Source organism: Dermacentor albipictus, chromosome 6 (genome assembly GCF_038994185.2).
Source record: "Dermacentor albipictus isolate Rhodes 1998 colony chromosome 6, USDA_Dalb.pri_finalv2, whole genome shotgun sequence".
In the NCBI taxonomy this organism is placed as follows: domain Eukaryota; kingdom Metazoa; phylum Arthropoda; class Arachnida; order Ixodida; family Ixodidae; genus Dermacentor; species Dermacentor albipictus.
Window position 1 is genome coordinate 113,068,276 of NC_091826.1, and position 24,842 is coordinate 113,093,117.

The following is a 24,842-nucleotide window of genomic DNA, read 5'->3' on the forward strand; positions in this document are numbered from 1 at the left end:
TAGGATTGAGGATCCGCGGGTTTTGAGGATAGCAAGGAAGCTCTTAGAAGGCCGGAGCTTCGCAGAAAAGTGCGTCAAACTGGACTTTGTATTCTTGGGAGGTTTACTTGAGCAGCTCGACGATGACGGATATAGCACTGGAAGACGTATATAGCACTGGGCGCACAGGAAGAGGAAGGTGTTGGTATATTTCGAGCAACTTGGGCAAGCCAACGCTCCTTTTGACCCTCAGCATGTGGGAGCTCCACAATTAGTGCCTTCTCGAGGCCCATTCAAAGAGTCAAAAAGCAGGCTCAAGTACACCATCGCAGGGAGGACACCCTAGTGCAAAAAAATGCTAATGCTAGGACACCCTAGTGCACCTGCAAAATGCTTCGCATAGCTTTTAGTCCTTCAGCACGTTACATCTGCATATTTTTTTATTATAATTTGGAGGAATGTGGGACCCTAGGGTCCTCTGAAAAATAAAGGTTCGTAAGGTTGTCTATGCTAGATCATGTAGAGGTGTATTAAACAGTTGTTCTTGAATAAGTTTTCAATTTGTCTACATACTTCACAAAGTGAAATACATGCCTTAAGAACACGGGTATATTTGTCTTTCTTCACTATATTCACTTATGAAGCTTCGCGTTACAGCAGCTTTAATTTACAATGTGTTCTCAACGTTTTTCTTAAATTACCTGCAGACATGTGTGCTTACAATTCAACATCACTGTACCGAACACATTTTCTTTCTAGTTTATTCATTGGCTCGTCATCGACGCTTACTTGTGAGTTGTGTGTGCTGCTAACTGCTCAACCTAACAAACCAGCTACATTGCTTAATATTGCGATGTGGGCTGGTTATGCAGCTATGATACAAGGGTATGCGTATACAGGGAGTTTTCTTTTAGCTGCACCAATTTATAAAAAAATATTACCTATGACAGATTGCACAACTCTAAAGTCGATTAATCAATATGTCCAATCAATATGTCCAAAAAAATCAATATGTCCAATTGAATAATTACCCTAATAATGCAATTTAACATTTTATTTATTTATATACGTCCCTTGTTTCAATCTACGAGTTATAGCCGCTGAGTTCTAAAGGCGTATCCACTTGGAACAAATTCTCTATCTTGACATCACCAGTTCCGAGATATTAATTTTCAGTCTCCGTCTAAATGTATTGGTGTTCCAGTTACTTTTGTGCTTCAGGACATTAACATCGGTTTATTAGAAAGTAACTGGAATGCCACTGCATTTCGCCTGGAACAAATCATACGAAAACCGATGATAATGACCATTTATTGGCATCCCCTTTGAAATTGAGCGTTGACAAATGGCAACCTAACCTGCTTGAGGTATGGTAAATATAGTTTTCTTTCTTGAATTTCTGTGCACATCTGTTTAATCCTTTCTTATCCTTAAAACTTCTCTGTCCACCTTGTATCGCTGCCTATACTGTTAACGGATCCGGTCGTATAAATCTCTTCTTTGTTCTTTTTTTCCATTAATACTATAAATCTCTCTTGCTTATCTCGACTGCTGACCGGTTAATACTTCCGCCCACTTTAGGTACAAGCGCTTATGGACGGTGTACGCTACCTACGGGCTGCAATAGGTTAATATATTTGCATCGCATTAGGATGCGCTGAGTAATCTCCGGAGTTTCGCTACAGAATACACATGCCTCACCTAGTTGCGAATAATTGCTCCGGTATGCTTTTGTCCTGAGGCACCCAACTGGAACATCAAATAGCAAGGCCATGCCTTTGTACTGTCACAAATATTTTCCTTTGGAATTTCTTTCTTCGCATTCATGTAAATCTCCACGATCTTCTTTTTTGTTTCTATTCTTCGCATCCACCTCATTGTCTCTCTTTTCCTCACTTTCTTTTTGATGTGAAGAAAGTCAAACGGGTTTCTCAGAGAAAGCTTCGCAGCTGAAAACTTCATACTGGCTAGGGATGGCCATATTTTCCTTTGTATGTCATTTTAATGTGCCATCTTTGTCTTATCCTCGCCAATAACAACAAGGCCACCCTAGCAAGCTTCGGTTGGATACGACGGACCTCCATCTTTCACTCGATGCGCGCCCATATGTTTCTCAACATGATTCCGGGCACATTGGGGCAATACAGTAAAGCCGGTTTCACATTTTCTGAAAAAAAAACTATTTCACCCGGAAACTGCACCACCTGTCCAGACTCACCCGCTCTTGGGGATGTCGTTTTGAAAATTTGCCCACGCCACCGGAGTCAGCGTCGAGAAGCTACCATGGCGAGGAACCGACGGCGGTTTGCCGTCGTGGACGCGCAGGCGACTGGTTCCCGATTCTAGCGTGACCCAAGCCCATTGGCAGTCAGTCGCTTGACACGTAACCAGGATTCCGGCCAGGATAAAATGTAGCAAGAAGATGGCACGGGTCATTCCTGAGTACCTTCAGTCCGGGTAGTGCAACAGATGTCCTGTGTAAGCCGAACCAAGAGGCAAGCAAACATTAACACCAATATTGGGACCTTGCAAGTTGCCTCCAGCCATATGAATAAAAAATTAATCATTTTGTGTGCTTATGTAGCGTATATGCAGGACTCATGTTTTTAATTCTCATTATCACTTTTAGGACACTTCGCGCACTTTGGGACGTCCGTCCATCCTTGCGCCCGTCCCTCCGTCTGTCCGTACCTACCTCCAAACCCCGGGTGGCTGACTACAGCTACCACATATCACGAAGAGGAATACCTGGCAGCATACAGCTCAACCGCCACCAAGCACGCTGACAAAGGTGGCCTGGACTGAGGCCACCTTTTCGGTAATCCACTGAGCGACAATAAGGTTTTCTCTCTCTCTTTCTTTGCCAAAACGTGTAGAACGAAATTGGGTTTACAATTATGTCATTCTTTATGCAAATTTTATAAACTGAACACACACACATCTTCTCCTGGTCTGGGTACGCTACACTTTATAAGTTGCGACTTGGCATGCAACATGAAACGTCACATATTGAGGAAGATACACACCTTAAATGTGCTGCTTGTCTGCATCGTGTCCAGGTGAAGCACGGATGTTACCTCATGAATTTTTCAAGGTATTTCGTGAGCAGTTATTGACTTTAGTGCAGTAGAATTTCGTCAAGGAGGGATTAGGTCAGAAAGTGTATCCCACACCGATGTGGTTACCGACGTGCGTATAGAATCTTTCAAACTAATGAAAAATAATTGAAAGTGTTTGCGAGGTCAGAGACTTCACGTTGACCATTGTCCCTAATCACAATAAGAGATGAGTCTGAATTGCCGTATATAGTCGTGTAATTGCCGTAGCTTTCTTTCCTAGATTTGGGTGGAAATCGGGGGCGCAGCCTAAATTAGACAGAGAAAAATAAATTTCTTTTCGCAACTATTATCGTTCGCACTAGCCGGTATTGAACTACAGCACCCTGTTGTACTGGCTTTTTCTATTCTTGGCTATTCGCGTGGCGTGTCACCTGCCTGCTGGAATAAATGACCAGCGATAGCAGCATCTTGGAGGCAGCCGACAAATCTCGGAGGCTGTGTTCTTGCTACCTGCAGGCGTCAAAAATTCCGCACAGCTGCCTTGTTTTGTCACTAACTGAAAAAAAGTAAGATGCGGATTCTCACGCCGCACAACAGATAACACTGCCAACCTTCTCAAAAATCAAGGCCGCAGCTCTTACACGGTGATATTCAAACATATCTTTTGGAGGAAATTGTGTTACAAATTTCTAGGTGCTGTTTTCACATGGGTGCGGCCAATGCATGAGTGTTTACGGTACAATTAGTAGCCGAACACTGAATTTCACGCCGAACCTTTCTGCAATAGGGTTGTATTTTCGAGAAGAGATCAATGAAGTAAACATATTTAGCTACTTTTAGAGCATGGTTGAGTTTGACTCTGCATATTCAACTTCAGTGAAAAGACTAACATCACTGTTTTTATATAACTTACGACACAAATGCTTTTCCTTCTGAATTCATTTGCACAATTCCCGATTCATCCAAGGCTCTTCTGGCGTGTTTCAATTTCCTTTTGTGAAAAGGTAATAGTGCAGTACCCAATAAATTGTTTATTAAATGCAGAATACGCTTTACTTATGTCAGTTGCATTGTACACCATTGTGCATATGTGTATTTTCAACTAATAATTTGTATGACTCGTCGTATTAGCGTCAATTACTCTGTAGAACGGTAGGACTTTGATATCCATATTTTGTCCAGGAGAGTTCAGCAGAGAGAATGGTATTTGAAACAACAGTTATAATACGTATACGTCTAATAGACTACTTGTTTCATAAGTTATCCATGTAGGTAAAGTTATGCAATTCCAGCAGGCAAAGCATGCGATTATATTATTGAACTGTGTCACACACAAATTTTTCGACAACGAATTAATAAGTAAGGCGTCCATAACAGCAGATACGCCTCCGGTAGAAGTCAGGTACACCAGTAAATCTCGAATGAAGTCGAAGAAGTGCCACTTGTAACTGGTGCGAGGTGTGTATAGGGCAACAACTATATTTTTGAGAACTACAGTAAGGCCTTCAACGTTAGAATGTATTACAGCAAATTCTTCTGTGAAAGAAGGTTTGAACAAATTATTTACATAGAGCACAACACTACCACACCTACCACGAAGCTAACTTCAAGTGATGTTAGCCATGCTTCTATAAACATAAAAAACCACAGCTATGCCTCACCCCCACCCCCCATCCTTTTATGGAAGTAAAAATAAAAAGTTCAGATGGTCACTCTTTTGCTTCATATTACGAGAATTAAGATGAATAGCGCTGAGCTGTTTTCTACAGAGACGAACTTCGTTCTGAAGCCTTTGACATTATAACCAGCACAAGTTAGTTGGAATTTCAGGGTGAGATGATAGTAAATCAAGGAAATTAAATTTAGCTACTGTTTCTTTACTAGATCACTGTGGTCAGTGATCTTTAGAACGTCACTAAGATTATTTTCACGAGCGAGTACTGGCCCAAATGGTTCAGACGTATTTCCACAACACTGATTTCTTGCATGAAATGGTGGAACCCAACAACTACTCGTTATACTGGCACAGGTGTTCATTGACATAGATAGCCCTTCCATCCGAGGAACCGTGCATACTGCTTTAAGTTTCTGTTTTCTTGCCTTAAAAACCAATGGGTTCTACTTTTCTCGTAGAACAAACGAAATATGATGTTGTTCCGGTCTCAGTTACTAGGTGGAATGCAGTTTCTGTTTTCTATCTAACGGTCATTATTGCATCTTCTGGTCTGAATTATGTACTATTTTTGATAATATAGCGGAATGATACCCGCAGTGGCGGCTCAGTGGCTATAGTGTTGGGCTGCTGAGCACGAGGTCGAGGGATCAAATCCCGGCCACGGCGGCCGCATCTCGATGGGGGTGAAATTTGAAAACACCCATGTACTTAGATTTTGGCGCACGTTAAAGAACGCTAGGTGGTCGAAATTTTCAGAGTCCACCACTACAACCTGCCTCATAATGAGAAAGTGGTTTGGCACGTAGAACGCCGTAATTTAATTTAGCTGAATGTGATAAACAGCCCTTACATCGCATGCGGCGAACTTACCATCGAGTTCGGCGAACTTACCATCGGAACGTCACTAAAGATACTTTCACGTGCGAAAACCTTGCCCCCAATGGTTCAGCCGTATTTGCACAACACTGATTCCTTTCATGAAATGGCGGAACCCAACAACTGCTCATTATACTGTGATGGATGCTCATTGACATAGATAGCCCATCCATCCGAGGAACCGAGCATACTGTTCTAGGCTTCTGCTTTCTTACCTTAAAAAGGAACGTGTTCCACTTTTCTCGTCGAACCAACGAACTATGATGTTGGTCTCGTCTCATTTGCTGGGCGAAATTCCGTTTCACACACTGGCTGCCTAGTCCTACTCTTACTTCTAGTTTTGCAAAGCGTGCCTAACTTATTTGCAGCTCAAAAAATCTCCTACACGTTTCTTTGACGCCCCGTCTACTTCAAGCAGTGGCAAAAGTAGTGGAGATATCGAATCAAGGAAATTTTCTCCTGGTCCCGGACGCTACCTTGCGCTGTTACCAAGCGACTTCTTGTCGAGCGCACCTGCTTGAGCAGCCCTTCCGTTAGCGACAATTAACTAATGATTAGGATATCCAGCCTCCAGTTGGATAACTGGATATTATTCAGGATATCCCGTTTGCTTTCAATAAATGCCGGCGTGATTTCTTCACTGCCTTCGTAAAACGCAAGTTACTTATGCCCTTGTTCACCGGCGTTTAATGAAATTAATGAAAATGTAGAGGCTTTTTTAGCTCGCGGACTATAACAGCAGCACGTTGTAGTGTCTTAACACAAACTGATTGTCAAAGAATCTGAGAATATTATCGACTGGTAGTTGAAGAGACACGTCAAGGGAAGTCAACCACTGGCTTGCAGTAGTAATAACACCGTTTTCGAAAAAAAGAACAGTTTCGAAAAACTTAAATATCATCGACAAATCTAAAAACATTCATACAAACTGTTGATCTTGTGAGGCGTTCACTCATGTTTTTGTCAAGTGCGGCTAAATAGAGCTTACTAAGAGCAGGAGCCAGGCGCGACCCATGCATATGGCTTCCTTCGGCAGATATGGCCTATTGTCCAACGAAAACACCTGCTTCGCGTGTAAATCTAATGGCACCACACCTGTCGACAGAATCTTCGTCACATTGAAAAACCTCATTGTGCCAGACGGGATAATATACTTCCTCGACATCTGCTCAGATGTCTTTTAGGTCGTTGTTAGCATGAAATCTCGCAAAACAAGGACCTTATCACAGTTTTTTGCGTGAGAGGGGTCACGAGTATCAAGGCAGTTTAGATTTGAAATTGCATAAAGGGCACATATGCCCCCATTCACACATGCACCCTCAGAAGCCTTTACTTTATGCAGCTTTCTGAGGTATAGAATTCATTGTTGCTATTCCACATTGTGTGGAGCAATCTCTAAAATAGTTTTTCAAAAAAGAAAGCAATCACATGCTTGCGGGAAGATTTGGGGTTGGCATGCCAATGCTGGGGCGCTTGTCAGAGGGGTTCTTAACAGGTATGTGGCGCGCACCGATGGGCTCCGGTGCCTCAAATGATATTACTGTGCATGAAGTTTTAATAGATTAATGGGATTCATACATCAAAAATAAAAACAGGGGCTGCGGCGAGCTCAGCAGTGAAGAACTCCTCACTGACTTGGACCATCTGAACGTTTTGTATGCGCAGTCAATTTTGAGAATAGAAGTGTTCTAGCATTGCGCCCTAATGGGAATTTTATGAATGAATCCTCCTCCTCATTTTTAGCCGAGCAACACCCTGCCTACTAAGCGATCCAAGGTAAGCATGTTAGTCGAGTCACATCAACTAAATAGCTATTTCTTCATCATTCGTGTATAAACGTTGATGCATGGCACTACCGAAGCTCCTGGCGAGGGAAGGGTACAGTGTTTTGATCACTCGCAGGCCGCATTCTACGAATGCTCTTATATGCGCCGATTATCTTCAACAAAGCGAATCATTATTGCACTCAATTGCCGAGACAGTACTTACCAGAGGATACAGTTGTTCTGCAGCACCGCGCACCACAAAGCAAAGCTTTCTAAAATGCTCAAGCCCATTAGGAAGTAATGGGCTCACCCGCCATGGTATATGCGTTTGTGGCTAATGCGTTGCAATGCTGAGCAGAAGGTCGTGGTTTTGATCATGGCCAAGCCAGCCACATTTCATTGTGAGCGAACCGCAAACAACTTTTGTGCATAAATTTAGGTGCATGTTAAAGGGACCCAAGTGGTCAATATTTGTCGCGGAATCCTCAACTGCTGCGTCCGTCATAAGTTGCCGTTTCGCCACTTAAGAAGCGCCAACGTTGGTGCCACGACAGTTTCTGAGTAAAAAACTGTGGAAGGGCCTAGCGGTTTGTCTTTTACGGACACTCTTGAAGGCAAGTCAGGGAGCTCCGATCTCCAGTAGTTTAGTAGGCGATGCATGCAGTGGTCCTGCGGTACGTCCCGTTCATTACTGCGTACTTGTATAATCGCAGATTTCTAGACGTTTGACAATATAAGAATTTTGCCTAGCCTTTGCAAAACTTGGGGCTATACATCATTCTTGCGCCTAATATAGTCGCAGTATTCGGCCTTTTTCCAGCTGTACACATACTTTGATGCCGCGAACTATGCAATGCGGCAAGTAAACTCTGTGGAGGCAACTCCAGGCCGCTAGAAGCCATAACGACAATACAGCATTTGCACAGTTACAAACACCGCGTTTCGAAAGCACAAGTCTCAAGCTGCTAACGCGACTGCTGTTCATGAAGAAATCGAACCACATCACACAGGAGCCCCTTGCAAGCCATCAAGATTATTTGCAACCGAAGAAACGCTGACGCAGCTCGTTGACACACGACTAATTCAGACGCTAGACAAAAAGCAGAAAATTCAGAAGTTACTGCGCCATCTCCTAGGAACGTTGTAATTGATATTCCAGAGCACTCTGTCGTCTTGTCAATGCAAAGTCAGTGTGTTGCTCTCGAAGGTGTCACGCGGTGTTCGCAATCTAGCTGCAGCATACGACGAGAAGACCACGCTTACCGCATGCAGGCCCCGACGTTCGTCTCTCTTCGCTGCTCCGCGCAGGACGCCGACTTGCCGCAACGGGCTGGTGTCACGTGTGGGCGCTGCTGGCGTCGTCGCGCTAAAGCGTCGGGCACGCTACAACGCCGCCGTTACCGGGCCACGTCTGTCGCCGCGTTTGCTCTCCTTCGCAGCGACAGACGAGGGGCGCTGAAGGTTGGCCCATTGTCTGCATTAGAAAGTGGCCGTCTGCCACTGTGTGACGCGGTATACATTAGTAAGACGTTTTACATGTTTGTATGGCATAAATCGAAGAGGGTGTTCTTCAGATGCCTAGTAGGAAGAAGCTCACAAATGTGAGGAGTAACAACAAAACACAAGCTTTGTCCAGCCAACTTATTGAAGTAAAAGGCAGAAAGTATGCCGCGGTTGAATGTCTTCGACAACGCTAATAGTGCTTCGTTGCAAATGAATGGTACAGGTCATTTCTACTGGAACTACTCGTTGCAATCCTTAAATTTTGTGAAATTTAGTAGCACTACGCGAGCGAACTTTTCCGGAATTACACTCCCAGAGTACTCATTGTGACTACTAGCCGTATACTCTTGGCTATTACATGAAGCTGTAGCTTGGTAGCTCCTGCCTACATAGGCATTAACGGAGAAGTTACTTTCACTGGTATCCATGGCGAAAAATTTTGCGGTGTCTTGAAAACAAAAATGTCATAGTTTTGCCCGAAAGGTAAACAATTTATTGCGATAGCAAATTAGTAGACAGCTATACGAATTAAGCATAGTAGTGTTATGGGCTGTAGAATTATATAAACATTAGATTACTAAGTGAATTAACAGGTATAGTTCCACGCACGCACAGGTAAACGAGAACGCATCTCGCTTGATGATCACAAAAGTCACTGTCAAAACGATGGAGTGAAGAAGAGCGGCACCCTTAGAAAAATTTTCATAGAAAGTGTATAGACAGTCTATAGACATTTGTCTATGAAGTCTATAGACTGTCTACAGACATTTCTTCAGACTAGTTAATAGACAGTCTATAGACTAATGGCCACAGACTTTTTATCGACTAGTCTATAAAACGTTTGAGTCTACAGACTTTCTATAGACTGCCTATAGACTTATGGCCATACACTTTTTATAGACTAGTCTATAAAAGGTCTGAGTCTGTAGACTGTCTATATACTGTCTATAGATCAATGAAAATTCATGTTTGTAGACAATTGTCTGCAGCATGTCTATAGACAAGTGTGTAGGCTTATGGTCCTACTTTTGTACACTGAAGTCTATAGAATGTCTATAGACAAGTGTCTATAGACTATCTATAGACTATTCCTATAGACCAGTCTATAGACTGTCTGTAGATCAATGAAAATTTACGTTTGTAGACAAATGCCCACAGAATGTTTGTAGACAAAAGTGTATAGGGTTAGACAGTTCTATTTTTGTAGACGGAAGTCTATAGAGTGTCTATAGACAAATGTCTATAGACTATCTATAGACATTCGCCTATAGACATTTTAAACACTTCAGTTTACAAAAGTAGAACTATATATACAGTTCTACTTTTTCAGACTGGTCTATGGAATTTCTACAGAGAAATGTCTATAGATAGTCTATAGACATTCTATAGACTTCAGTCTACAAAAACTGAACTTTATAAGCCTATACAATTCTTTCTATGACAGTCTGCAGACATTTGTCAACAAACATGAATTTTCATTACTCTATCGACACAAACATTATATAGACAAGTCTACAAAGAGTGTATAAGTCCATAAGTCCATAGCTTACTGCTATCTGCAAGTTAGCTTACATTTTTGTTCACATGTGGTAGCAAAAATTTTGAATGTATTGATGTATGTGCACCTGTTGCTTTTCATCTGCACTTATGCCTTAACATTAGTAGATTAATAATGCTCCTGAACCAGATGTACTTTCATATATGCTGCTTAAATAGAAAGAATTGAGTGCTGTATCATGCAGTGTAAAAAAGAAAACAAATGCACCGGCATTGAATTAAGTGTTTTTATTGCACGATATATAGATGAATTTCTTAAAATACATGTCTTATGCGATTATGGAAAGAGTCTAAATATTTACAGTACATTCCCTTGGCAAGCATGGTCGCCAGGCTTACCTCGATCTTTGTGTCATTAGACACAAAGGTGATGCAGGTGTATGCTGCAAATAAGTAGATGCAGCAATATGAGACAAGAATAACAAGTGTGTATTTTCTGTATGTTCATTAAGCAGCTTAATATATTTGCTCAAACCATATAAGTCGATAAATACTTCATGTGGTTTAACTATGATTATTGGCTGCTTGTCAATACAAATCAGTATCATTATACAATGTTTTATTTTATGGCATGGTGAAAAATTATATAGTCACAACTGCTGCTCATGCCAGCAACAGCATGCTCCTTTTTATGACAAGTTCATATATGATGCATTAATGTACTTATCCCTAATGATCTCTATATTTATTGTTGATCCCCGCAGGGGCGTCTGCGTCAGCAGGCGTTTGGTGTGTTTCGACACCACGGACCCGAGCACGCGAGGGTTGGACCCTCCCGCGTGTAGCCGTGCGCGGCTTAGCCGTGTCTGGGGAAAAGGGGATCCTGGAGGTTGAGCCGAGGCTGGGTATCTGGACCTTTAAGGCCCCCCGGCAGAGGCAACACACCTCTTTGGCCTTGGCTTCACATAGACGGTACCTCCAGGCTGACCCACCTGGAGGAAATCGGCAGTCGCCTTTTCCTGTCCCTATATTCAATCTTCTGCTTTCTCTCTCGCTGTCTCTTCTTTCCTGTCTTCTTATCACTTCTGCTCACTTCCGAATTTCTTGGCGGCAAGGGTTAACCTGGTGTATGTATCCAACCTTGGGTATATTATATTAGGTTATAGTGGCTACGTACAGCTGTCGTCTGCATTTCCTCCCGGACTCGTAGCGTCCCCTTGTTGGGCTCGGTGGTGGGCGGCTGGCGTAGCTACCGAAACAAATGAATTCTGCATGGCTAATACGTCATTCCCCCAACTTTCCGATCGTCCTCTTTCAAAAAGAGGGCGCACCGAAGAAACTTTTCAACTGATCAGCCAGCGCAAAGAAACTTTCCCCCGCTACCATGTAGTACACAGCCAAGATCCTGAAAAGACAGTCAGAACTATCTCACCTTTCATCGTAGCTACATGCCTTACCGACACACTAGATGCTGGCTACAAAGACACGAAACTAAGCAGTGGCGACCTTCTTTTTGAGGTCCGGGACACTCTACAGTATGGTAAACTCCCCGATCTCTCAGCATTCGGTAATGTGACGATCACTGTTACCCCCCACTGATCACGTCTGAAGGAGTCATCTCTGATGAAGATCGGTTGAGCCTAAGCGAGGAAGAGCTCCTAGAGGGCTGGAAGGAACACAATGTGATTCAGGTCCAAAGAATAAAGATCAAGCGAGACAACCAAGATACCCCAACTAAACATCTCATCCTCACCTTTGCCTCCAGGGTTTGACCAGAAACCTTAGAAACAGGAGATACCAAACTTTGAGTCCGGCATTACATCCCAAACCGCCGAAGATGCTTTAAGTGTCAGAGATATGGCCATGGTTCGCAAAGCTGCCGTGGCCGACTTACCTGTGCAAAGTGTGGCGAACACGAACACGAATCCAACAACTGTAATGGCACACTCCACTGTCCCAACTGTGACGGTGGACATGCAGCATACTCTCGAACCTGCCCCATGCAGCATACTCTCGAACCTGCCCCACATAGAAAAAAGAAAAAGACATAATCACAATGAAAATCAAAGAAACCATTTCATTTCAAAAGGCGCGGGAACGTGCTTCCTTTTTCCATACCTCAGGGTATGCTGGTGCGGCGCGCAAGGGGGCAACGTCGCAGCAGACTCCGGCTCCGGCCTAGCCCACAACGTGTGTGGCTGCAGCCTTGCCACCAGCCCCCCTAGCGTCAGCAGCCAGCACTGCTGTGCCATCCCCGAAGGAGGGCACATCGACCTCTGGGTTGGGGGCCTCCAAGGCCCAGCTTTTCGAGGAAAGGCCTAAGGTGGACAAGAGTCGGTGGACACAACCCCGAGCCAGAAGGCGCATCTAGCGCCTCAGGAGCGGCGCGAGTCTCACGACCACTCCAAAAAAGACAAAACTCGTACCATAATCACGGGGCCTGAAAAGGCTCCGTAAGTCATTTCTCTGACTTGACTCCTCTTGACACACAGCACAAAACCACGAACAATATGGCTACAAAAATAATACACTGGAACGTTAGAGGTCTTATCCGCAACCTCGATGACATTAAAGAACTCTTACACAAAGATAACCCAAAGGTGGTGTGTGTTCAGGAGACACATCCTAAATGCACACAAACAAACTTTCTTTGTCAGTACGCCATCTAACCTAAAGACCGCAACGAGGGCAGTACCTAGTCTGGCGGTGTAGCAATAGTTGTAGACAAGTCCGTAGCTTGTCACCAGGTCGCGCTTCAGACGCCCCTTGAGGCAGTGTCAATTCGGGCAATTCTTTTTAATAAATTGATCAGTGTATGCTGCTTATACATACCCCCTAATTTTCATCTGGAAGAAAGTGATTCTTATAACCTAATTGACCAGCTTCCGGACCCATACACACTCGCAGGCGATTTTAGTGCCCACCACATCATGTGGGGAGACTCGCGATGTGACGCGAGAGGACGTTTGATTGAAAATTTTCTTGTGAACTCCGGTGTATGCCTCTTCAACAAGAAGGAGCCAACTTTTTATAATATCCATAACAATTCATATTCATCAATAGACCTGTCTATTGGCTCGGCTTCAATTTTCCCGGACTTGCAATGGCATGTAATAAAAAATACATATTGGAGTGACCACTTTCCTGTAATGTTAAATTAAATGCCCCAACATGAATGCCCCCTACATACACCCCGGTGGAAACTAGCCTCTGGCGAATGGAATGATTTTAAGGAAGCAACTTACTTATCACGAGATTTTATCACTGATTTTAACATAGACAATGCTGTAGCATATTTTACTTGTTTTATAATCGACGCAGCTGAAAAGTTCATTCCCCAAACACAAGGTCTCTCTTGTAAAAGACGGGTACCCTGGTGGAATGAAGAGTGCAGACTGGCACGAAAGAAACAAAACAAAGCGTGGGGTTTGCTGCGTCGCTCCCCGACTGCAGAAAACCTTATTGAATTTAAACTGGCAAAGTCACAAGAGAGGCGCACGCGGAGCCAAGCAAGGAGAGCTAGCTGGGAGAGGTTTCACTCGGGCATCACAACCTTCACTCAAGAATCTAAAGTTTGGAATGGTGTAAGAAAGATAAAGGGGCAACAAATCCACCCTCTGCCCTTAGTGGACGACCGAGGGACTACCTTGGAGGACCAGGCGAACCCTCTGGGCGAACGCTCTGGGCGAACACTTTGAACACGTATCAAGCTCTACACATCACAGAAAATCATTCCTCAAATATAAACACTTAGCTGAACTTAAGACACTTGATCGCAAATGCCGTCCGGATGAACCATATAACCGTCCTTTTAACATTGCCGAGCTTAAAACTGCATTGAGCACATGTAGAAGCTCTGCTCCGGGAGCTCATAGAGTCATCTATGACATGATTAAGAACTTACACGAAGACACACAAATGACACTTCTGGCACTTTTCAACTGTATCTGGGCTGCCGGATACCTCCCATCCTCATGGAAGGAGGCTATTGTTATTCCCGTCTTGAAGCTGGACAAAGACCCTTCCTTGGCGGCAAGTTATCGCCCGATAGCTCTTACAAGTTGTCTTTGTAAGCTATTCGAAAATATGATTAATCGTAGACTAATACATTTCCTTCAATTGCACAATATGCTTGATCCCTATCAGTGTGGCTTCAGAGAAGGGCGGGCCACGACTGATCATCTTGTACGCATTGAAGCAAATATTCGCGATGCATTTGTACATAAACAGTTCTTCTTATCGATATTCCTCGATATGGAGAAGGCGTACGACACGACGTGGCGATACGCGATCTTACGAGACTTGTCGGGGATGGGCATCCGTGGAAATATGCTAAACATAATAGAAAGCTATCTGTCGAAACGTACCTTCCGCGTGAAAATCGGTAACGTATTGTCGTGACCTTTCATACAAGAAAATGGTGTACCTCAAGAAGGTGTGTCTAGCTGCACACTCTTTATCGTGAAAATGAACACCCTCCGTGCTTTATTACCGCCAGCCATTTTTTATTCTGTTTACGTAGATGATATACAAATAGGTTTCAAATCCTGCAACCTTGCAGTGTGTGAGAGGCAAGTACAACAGGGCTTGAACAAAGTATCTAAATGGGCAGACGAAAACGGATTTAAAGACAACCCGAACAGAAGTTCTTGTGTGCTTTTCACAATAAAGAGAGGCCTCGTGGCAGATCCCGATATCCAAATGTATGGCCAGCAAATCCCTGTGAACAAAGAGCAGAAGTTCCTAGGTATGATACTTGACTCTAAACTAACATTTACTCCACAGATAAAATACCTCAAGGTGAAATGCTTAAAAACAATGAACTTACTGAAAATTTTATCCCATACAGCATGGGGCAGCGACAGAAAATGTTTGATGAATCTTCACAAAAGCCTCATTCGATCACGATTGGACTACGGTGCCGTGATTTATCATTCTGCAGCCCCGAGCGCGCTAAAGATGCTAGATCCGGTTCACCATTTAGGAATTAGACTGGCCACTGGCGCTTTCAGAACAAGTCCTATTGAAAGTTTGTATGTCGAATCAAATGAGTGGTCACTCTACCTCCAGAGAACATACATCAGCCAAACATATTACCTGAAAGTCCACTCTAATCCTGAACATCCGTGTTTTAATACCCTTAACGATATGACATATTCTACACTCTTTCGTAATCGTCCCTCCGTCAGACAACCTTTCTCGCTGCGTGTGAGGGAGCTTAGTGAAGAAATGCATGTCCCACTCTTCGAGCTTCGCCTAATGATTCCAGCCAAGCTGCTACCTGCTTGGGAGTGGCAGCTGGTACAGTGTGATATATCTTTCCTGCAAGTTACAAAGGAAGCCCCAGATATCGAAATCCGAATGCATCTCCTGGAACTCCAGTACATGTACTCCCGCACGAAGTTCTACAAAGACGCATCGAAGTCACGCGAGGGGGTGTCCTATGCAGCCGTCGGCCCATCCTTCTCGGAATCCGATGCACTGCATCCGGAAGCAAGCATCTTCACGGCTGATGCCTACGCACTACTGTCGGCTGTAAAGCATATAAGGAAAACAAAACACAAAAAATCTGTTATATATACGGACTCCCTAAGCGCTGTGAAGGCTTTGATGTCATTTTGTAAGCACAAAAATCCAGTAATCAATGAACTATATTCCGTCTTATGTAAAGCGTATATATGTAACCAGCATGTCATCCTATGCTGGGTGCCGGGTTATAGGGGCATCGAAGGCAACGTTCTGGCGGACCAGATGGCCACATAAATTGCGTCGTATTCTGTTCATCCTACCGCTGCAGTCCCTGTCAAAGATCTGAGGCCCTTCTTGCGCAGGAAACTGCGAAACTACTGGCAACGCTTGTGGGACAGGGAAACAAATAATAAGCTCCACATAATAAAGCCACAATTAGGATTCTGGCCTTCTGTAATAAAATCACCTCGGATAGATGTCCTATTCTGTCGTCTTAGAATAGGACACAAATTTGGCACCCATAACTTTTTACTCACCGGAAATTACCCTCCAACCTGTGGCAGATGCGGAGAGAGGCTGACCGTGCTCCACGTCTTCCTGGAGTGTCGGAAAGCCGAATCTGAGGGAAGGAGACATTTTTCTTTAGCATACCGTCAACACATTCATCTTCATCCTGTAAGGTTTCTCGGTCCATAACCGCTTTTTAACACAGAAACAGTCCTTGGTTTCCTCAGAGATGTTTTCCTACATGCTATTAGTCCCATACATTCGTAGCGCTTCCTCTCTAGAGAGGATGCCGCTGTGATAGTCATACTGTATAGCACAGGCCTCCAGGCTCTTGTGTTTCAAGGGCTCTGGCGAGGCAGTAGGGCTCCAGGTAATTTTAACATCTCACATATCTTTTATAATGCATCATTCTCTCCCGATGGATTTTATTGCACATGCAACATGTCATTATCATCGACATAATCTTATAACAGATAGATTTTACGCACTCTAAAGCGACTATTTTTTGTCCCCTTTACAGCCACGTCTCATGAACCTCATTGAACTCATAACTACATTGCGAATTCTTCAACACTGGCTTGGCGCTCTTTGGCCATTCCTGGCCCTTGCGTCAATAACAACCAAACATTCATTCAGTCATTTATTGTTGAAACGTTACCCAGTTGGACTGTCTGTACATTTTTTTGGCTGGTAGTTAAGTATGCCCGCGCAGAGGGATATGCTCAGAAGACGTGACTGGAGTATTCACAGTACCATGCCCAAAATTGTAATTTTTTTGCTTAATATACATTTAAATATCTTTCTCCTAATCTTAAATGAATGGTTCATTGGCTATAACGTTAACAGAAGGCAGATAGATTGATTGTATTGATATGGTCTCCTAGTTTCTTACAGGTAATGAGGCCTCTTGGGCATGCTAACAGGTTTCCAAGTTAGGTACACCACATGCGAAATACCACGCGAGCACTTCGTGTCATGGCACGGCCGACATGCACCTCCTAGGAAACAGAATTGATACTATAGTTCGAATGAATTCTATCACAGTAAATTGTTTAAGGTTCTTTCAAAGATGAAAATTTTTGCTAGGGTTTCGAGGTTCAGGACTTTTATGTAACGCAACAAGATAAATTTAGTAAGAAATGCTATGCGAGTATGGTTGACTTCCATTTTTTTTCAATAAATGGGCAAAATGCCCTGAACTTTTTATGAGGTGAAACGTTTTAAAAATGTATTTACCAGAGGGATTCTCTGGAAACTTTGTATGACATATAACAAGACAGCATACCTATGTGGTTATTTTAAAATTTCCCGATGTTTTTCCAAGCCTTCCCTGGCTGTTTAGATGAAAATTTTCAGGCAGTCTTGGACGCCCGCAGCTTAAGTGCAATAGAATAAATATTGTGGTTTAATACTTGCCAAGTACTGCCAGTCCATCATTTTAGATAAAACGAATAACAGGTCAGTCACTTGACATGCAGTATTAGATCAAACTGACTTGAATTCCTTGTTTCATAAAGCTGACAAGGGCTTGGACAAGTTCGTAATTGATGGCCACACGAGTACAGCACGGAAGAGAAGGACACAGCAGCACACACGTAAAGCAAATGCAACAAGGGGAGAGAAAACTATTCAAGTAGTTATTTTAATGGTTCAATAGTAGTTTTCTATATAATTTGCTCTCATCACTTTTGCCTCTAGTTAACTTCGTTTACCTCTGACTAAAGACTACATGGCAATATGAATAACTACCATTATGATCTTTCGTTATATTACAGTATGATAAGCAGTTAGACAACCGTAATGATCGGCGGTGCCAGCAACTGTACGTTTCATTTCAAGACAGGTTCATGTGACACACAGTGTACCTATAAAAATAAAAGAAATGCGAGAATCCCAGGTGATTCCTATAATAATTACTGTTGAAACAAAGGCACCCGGCGTGACTGTGCACATTGTTCATGTGTTAGTGCAATATGCCCGGGCCGAACGAACACGCTCAGCATAGTGACTGCAGTTATGAACAATCACGTTGAGGATTGCAATTTATTTCTCCTTAGATCAGTCTGCAGTGTCGCTTTTCTCATACTTCGAGATGAATACATTTGCCACACTTTAAGTAGAATGCACATGAATGGGGACGTATTGATAAGGTTACTTACCAACTAAAACGTGCTACAATCTCTTAGGTGTGTTGATAAGGGTGGAACAAGTGCAATGTCCACTAAATTATTTGAGTAATCTGTGCGTTATATACTAAGAAAACGCCAAAAAAGGGATATTGTGGCTATTCTTTTATTTTGTTCAGCGGATATATATTATACAGCCTGTCCAAGACGACGGCACTGAATGCAACAGTAAAGTAATCCGGAACACTTAATACACACGACAACGGTTCCATACCATGCACGATTGGCACAATGCGAATCAGCGCCAGCAGCTGGCTAGTGATTAACAGCATGTAAACTGCATAACGCCGAAGCATCGAAAGGTGTTTAACGCTTTTCATATAGCCCGAAAGATAACTTCTGTGCTAAACTGTTTATGAAAGATACAAGAAAAAGAGCCCTCTAATTACAGTCAAACGCAATGCTTTCAGTTTGAAACGTATAAAGGTGCTTCCCGGAGCGACTAATTTAGTGTTCTCGAATTTTTTCGGCTAAGTTTCGAAGATGTAGGAGACTGAGCTTATCGCAGGTTTCATGCTCCAAAAGCGTTTGTGGTTGCATATTTTTAGGTAGGGTGAATCTAAATATTTCTGCTAGATATTTCTTCAAGTCTCGTGCTTTGCATGCGGTAATTAACCAAAGTTATTTAGATTGGTAGCCACGAAGCTTAAATATAGTGCTACTTTTAAACTATACGAAAACGGCAGCGCACACACTCCTGATGCATACCTGCAAATACGGCCTATCATCTGAGTATGCTAGCAGTTATTCAACTATACGCCTGTGTTTGAAAATTCATGCTAACACAATTTCGAGATATATACGTAATGCGTGTCACGATAATTTCACTACACATCCGGAACAGCATTCATCGCAGCCGGATCGAGCGCCACGAAATCAGATATACCACACTGGCTGCTCAATACACACAATCCGCTTAGTGGCAGCTCAGTATCAAGGTAAACCATGGTGTACTTCCTTTTTTACGCACATCAACTATGACGATAAAATCAACAAGCATGAGCAATCGCCTGCCGTAAGACATTCCGTATAGTATAAGTGAGAACAACAGCGCGTTATCAAATCATGAAAATGAGAAACCGATACTATACCCGAGTCGCCTGCGCTACATACAGCCGGTTCGCGCTACGAAATGTGCTTACCTAATCATGATCTATTGACTCAAAACATCTTTGCTAAAGCTTACCGTTCAGTGTAGTTGACGTGTGATGCCACAAAGACACGCATACACAGCTACCAACGTTCAGACAGACACCGCACACCGCTACAAGCGTTTACGTGCCTGGCGCACTCGTTGAAACTTCAAATTGACGCGGACAGATGGCACTCATTGCGCAGGCGCATTGCGCAAACCATTTATGATAACTCAAAGGGAAGCTCATTACCTTTCGAAGCGAGATCGGGATGCCTTAGAGCACATACCCATAAAGCGAGATATAAGAAGGAAGAAGAAGCATGTGCTTGCTGCGGTAAAGCTAGGGGAACTACGGAGCATGTTTTATTAGAATGTGAAGACGTCTACCCAGCGGTAGATTTAGGCACCACTGGCCTCCTTGAAGCACTTGGGTTCAGAGGGCGCAGTGGTAAAGCAAACATGTCCGCAATATACATTAGTAAGAGCCGATTGGAGGATTGGTGGAAGAAAGTAGGGAAACGACAAAAGACGGAGACGTACAAAAGCACAGTTCGCAATAGGGGATCAGAAATTTTGGGCGTGGTAGTTCATAGTGTTTGTTTTTTCTTCTCTTTTTTCATTGTTTAACCTAGGTAGGATATTAGGCAGTATAGTAGCAAGAGCTTGGTGGCGCAATCCACCACCCCTTTCCAAAGGGGACGCTCATAACATCCATCCATCCATCCATCCATCCATCCATCCATCCATCCATCCATCCATCCATCCATCCATCCATCCATCCATCCATCCATCCATCCATCCATCCGTCCGTCCGTCCGTCCGTCCATACATCCATCCATCCATCCATCCATCCGTCCATCCATCCATCCATCCATCCATCCACCCACCCACCCACCCACCCACCCACCCACCCACCCACCCACCCACCCACCCACCCACCCATCCATCCATCTATCCATCCACCCACTCACCCATCCATCCATCCATCCACCCACCCACCCACCCACCCACCCACCCATCCATCCGTCCGTCCGTCCGTCCGTCCGTCCGTCCGTCCGTCCGTCCGTCCGTCCGTCCATCCATCCATCCATCCATCCATCCATCCATCCATCCATCCAGGAGCTCCAAGAGCCAGGGCGCGCGCGCTCCGAGAAGTCTGTGCGCCTTTATTTGTCTCTCTCTCTCTGCGCGCCATGCCCGCCGGAATGGGTTGCTTTTCTTTTCCATTTTTCATCCCTTTTTCATGAACGAAGGAAATGCGCTGTATTACAAACGCTGTGGGCTATAGAATGAGACTGGAACGCCCATATGGATGAATGCGCTGTTTGTAAAAGCCATTACAGTGCTCTTATGGCGCTTGCATTATCGCCAGCGACGATGAGTAATACAGCACATTTGTAGCATATCTGGCAGCGTACCACCAAATGTGATGCCCGCACGTACGTTAGTGCTAGTTTTCTGCGGCGATGATAGGTCAAAGCAATCAGTACGGCAATGAGGTACTCATAAGCGTTGCCGCGCACGCATACCATCTGCGAAATACTGTGTAGGCTCAGAGAATTCGGCACACATTTTAGGTAAATGAGAAACTTTGACGAGTTTATAGAGCAGGACATCAGTCAACGAAAAACCGCGCGGTGTTAGCGATGCAGCCGAGATGTGAAGACAATGTGAAAAGTATCTGAGAATCGGACGACAGAAAACGCGCACACCACATGCACCACATCGTTTCATCGCACACTCACAATGTCCGTGTTGTCACCTACAAGCATTACAGGTCTCTGTGCGGTTTGCTTGATGCTTGTTTCGAATCCGCTTGTAGCTAAAGTTGGCGTTCATACCATCTATTATCGCAATTGGATCGGCGTTTTGCTTTCCTTATTCTACTGCCGCAAAAGTCATGCTATGACTATTGCGGCAACTGTGAAGACTGTCTTGGGATTTCCGAGAGCGACTACGTAGATCACATCATCATCATCATCAGCAGCAGCAGCAGCAGCAGCAGCAGCAGCATGGTTACGCCCACTGCAGGGCAAAGGCCTCTCCCATATTTCTCCAAAACCCCGGTCATGTTCTAATTGTTGCCATGCCGTCCCTGCAAATTTCCTAATCTCATCCGCCCACCTAACTTTCTGCCGTCCCCTGCTACGCTTCCCTTCCCCTGGAATCCAGTCCGTAACCCTTAATGACCATCGGTTATCTTCCCTCCTCTATACATGTCCTGCCCATGCCCATTTCTTTTCTTGATTTCAACTAAGATGTCATTAACTCGCGTTGGTTCCCTCACCCAAACTGCTCTTTTCTTGTCCCTTAACGTTACACCTATCATTCTTCTTTCCATAGCTCGTTGCGTCGTCCTCAATTTGAATAGAACCCTTTTCGTAAGCCTCCAGGTTTCTGCCCCGTAGGTGAGTACTGGTAAGGCACAGCTATTATACACTTTTCTCTTGAGGGATAATGGCAACCTGCTGTTCATGATCTGAGAATGTCTGCCAAACGCACCCCAGCCCATTCTTGTTCTTCTGATTATTTCTGTCGCATGATCCGGATCCGCAGTCACTACCTGCCCTAAGTAGATGTATTCCCTTACGACTTCCAGTGCCTCGCTGCCTATTGTAAACTGCTGTTCTCTTCCGAGACTGTTAAACATTACTTTAGTTTTCTGCAGATAAATTTTTAGACCCACTCTTCTGCTTTGCCTCTCCAGGTCAGTGAGCATGCATTGCAGTTGGTCACCTGAGTTACTAAGCAAGGCAATATCATCAGCGAATCGCAAGTTACTAAGGTATTCTCCATTAACTTTTATCCCCATTTCTTCCCAATCCAGGTCTCTGAATACCTCCTGTAAACACGCTGTGAATAGCATTGGAGATATCGTATCTCCCTGCCTGACGCCTTTCTTCATTGGGATTTTGTTGCTTTCTTTATGGAGGACTACGGTGGCTGTGGAGCCGCTATGGATATTTTTCAGTATTTTTACATATGGCTCGTCTACACCCTGATTCCATAATGCCTCCATGACTGCTGAGGTTTCGACAGAATCAAATGCTTTCTCATAATCAATGAAAGCTATATATAAGGGTTGGTTATATTCCGCACATTTCTCTATCACCTGATTAATAGTGTGAATATGATCTATTGTTGAGTAGCCTTTACGGAATCCTGCCTGGTCCTTTGCTTGAGAGAAGTCTAAAGTGTTCCTGATTCTCTTTGCGATTACCTTAGTAAATAGTTTGTAGGCAACGGACAGTAAGCTGATCGGTCTATAATTTTTCAAGTCTTTGGCATTACCTTTCTTATGGATTAGGATTATGTTAGCGTTTTTCCAAGATTCAGGTACGCTCGACGTTATGAGGCATTGCGTATACAGGGTGGCCAGTTTCTCTAGAACAATCTGCCCACCATCTTTCAATAAATCTACTGTTACCTGATCCTCCCCAGCTGCCTTCCCCCTTTGCATATCTCCCAAGGCTTTCTTTACTTCTTCCGGCGTTACCTGTAAGATTTCGAATTCCTCTAGACTATTTTCTCTTCCATTATCGTCGTGGGTGGCATTGGTACTGTATAAATCTCTATAGAACTCCTCAGCCACTTGTACTATCTGCTCCATATTAGTAATGATATTGCCAGCTTTGTCTCTTAACGCATACATCTGATTCTTGCCAATTCCTAGTTTCTTCTTCACTGTTTTTAGGCTTCCTCCGTTCTTGAGAGCATGTTCAATTCTATCCATATTAAAATTCCTTATGTCACCTGTCTTACGCTTGTTGATTAACTTCGAAAGTTCTGCCAGTTCTATTCTAGCTGTAGGGTTAGAGGCTTTCATACATTGGCGTTTCTTGATCAGATCTTTCGTCGCCTGCGATAGTTTACTGGTATCTTGCCTAACGGAGTTACCACCGACTTCCATTGCAGATTCCTTAATGATGTCCACAAGATTGTCGTTCATTGCTTCAACACTAAGGTCCTCTTCCTGAGTTAAAGCCGAATACCTGTTCTGAAGCTTGATCTGGAATTCCTCTATTTTCCCTCTTACCGCTAACGCATTGATCGGCTTCTTATGTACCAGTTTCTTCCGTTCCCTTCTTAGGTCTGGGCTAATTCGAGTTCTTACCATCCTGTGGTCACTGCAGCGCACCTTGCCGAGCACGTGCACATCTTGTATGATGCCAGGGTTAGCGCAGAGTATGAAGTCTATTTCATTTCTAGTCTCGCCGTTCGGGCCCCTCCACGTCCACTTTCGGCTTTCCCGCTTGCGGAAGAAGATATTCATTATCCTCATATTATCCTGTTCCGCAAACTCTACTAATAACTCCCCCCTGATATTCCTAGTGCCTATGCCATATTCCCCCACTGCCTTGTCTCCAGCCTGCTTTTGGCCTACCTTGGCATTAAAGTCACCCATTAGTATAGTCTATTTAGTTTTCACTCTACGCATCGCCGATTCCACGTCTTCATAGAAGCTTTCGACTTCCTGGTCATCATGACTGGATGTAGTGGCGTAGACCTGTACAATGTTCATTTTGTACATCTTATTAAGTTTCACAACAAGACCTGCCACCCTCTCGTTAATGCTATAGAATTCCTGTATGTTACCAGCTATATTCTTATTATTCAGGAATCCGACGCCTAGTTCCCTTCTCTCTGCTAAGCCCCGGTAGCACAGGACGTGCCCGCTTTTTAGCACTATATATGCTTCTTTGGCCTCCTAACTTCACTGAGCCCTATTATATCCCATTTACTGCCCTCTAATTCCTCCAATAGCACTGCTAGACTCGCCTCACTAGATAACGTTCTAGCGTTAAACGTTGCCAGGTTCATATTCCAATGGCGGCCTGTCTGGAGCCAGTGATTCTTAGCACCCTCTGCAGCGTCGCAGGTCTGACCGCCGCCGTGGTGAGTTGTTTCGCAGCTGCTGGGGACTGAGGGCCGGGGTTTGATTGTGTTGTTCATATAGGAGGTTGTGGCCAAGTACTGCACCATGGTGGCCAATCCTGCTCTTGGTGAGGGAGTGTGTAAAGCTATGTTGACACTACGGTCGTAACGCGCGTAACAGCTCTTTCGGCGTATCGAACGTAACGGCTGTAAAAAACGTTAGGGCAGTTAAGCCGGCACCTTTGTTCACATTTACTGCTGCGTAAATTACGGCTTTTACAACAGGCCAACCAAATTTGGAGCTGCGGAATTGAC

General features: G+C 44.0%; 1 protein-coding gene across 2 annotated transcripts in view; it reads right to left on the reverse strand.

The window, feature by feature from the left end:
- LOC135913296 (putative phospholipase B-like 2) overlaps nucleotides 1–24,842 on the reverse strand; it is a 150,753-nt gene that overhangs the window by 44,944 nt on the left and 80,967 nt on the right. The window contains exons 1-2 of one of the 2 annotated variants that reach the window (XM_065445881.1): nucleotides 8,619–8,753; nucleotides 2,198–2,453 (exon numbers count right to left, since the gene is read on the reverse strand). In XM_065445881.1, the coding sequence (XP_065301953.1) occupies nucleotides 2,198–2,415 (218 nt within the window). In that variant the 5' untranslated portion in view covers nucleotides 2,416–2,453; nucleotides 8,619–8,753. Of the gene's footprint in view, nucleotides 1–2,197; nucleotides 2,454–8,618; nucleotides 8,754–24,842 lie in introns of those variants that run through there. The other variant, XM_070520931.1, reaches the window with a different exon arrangement.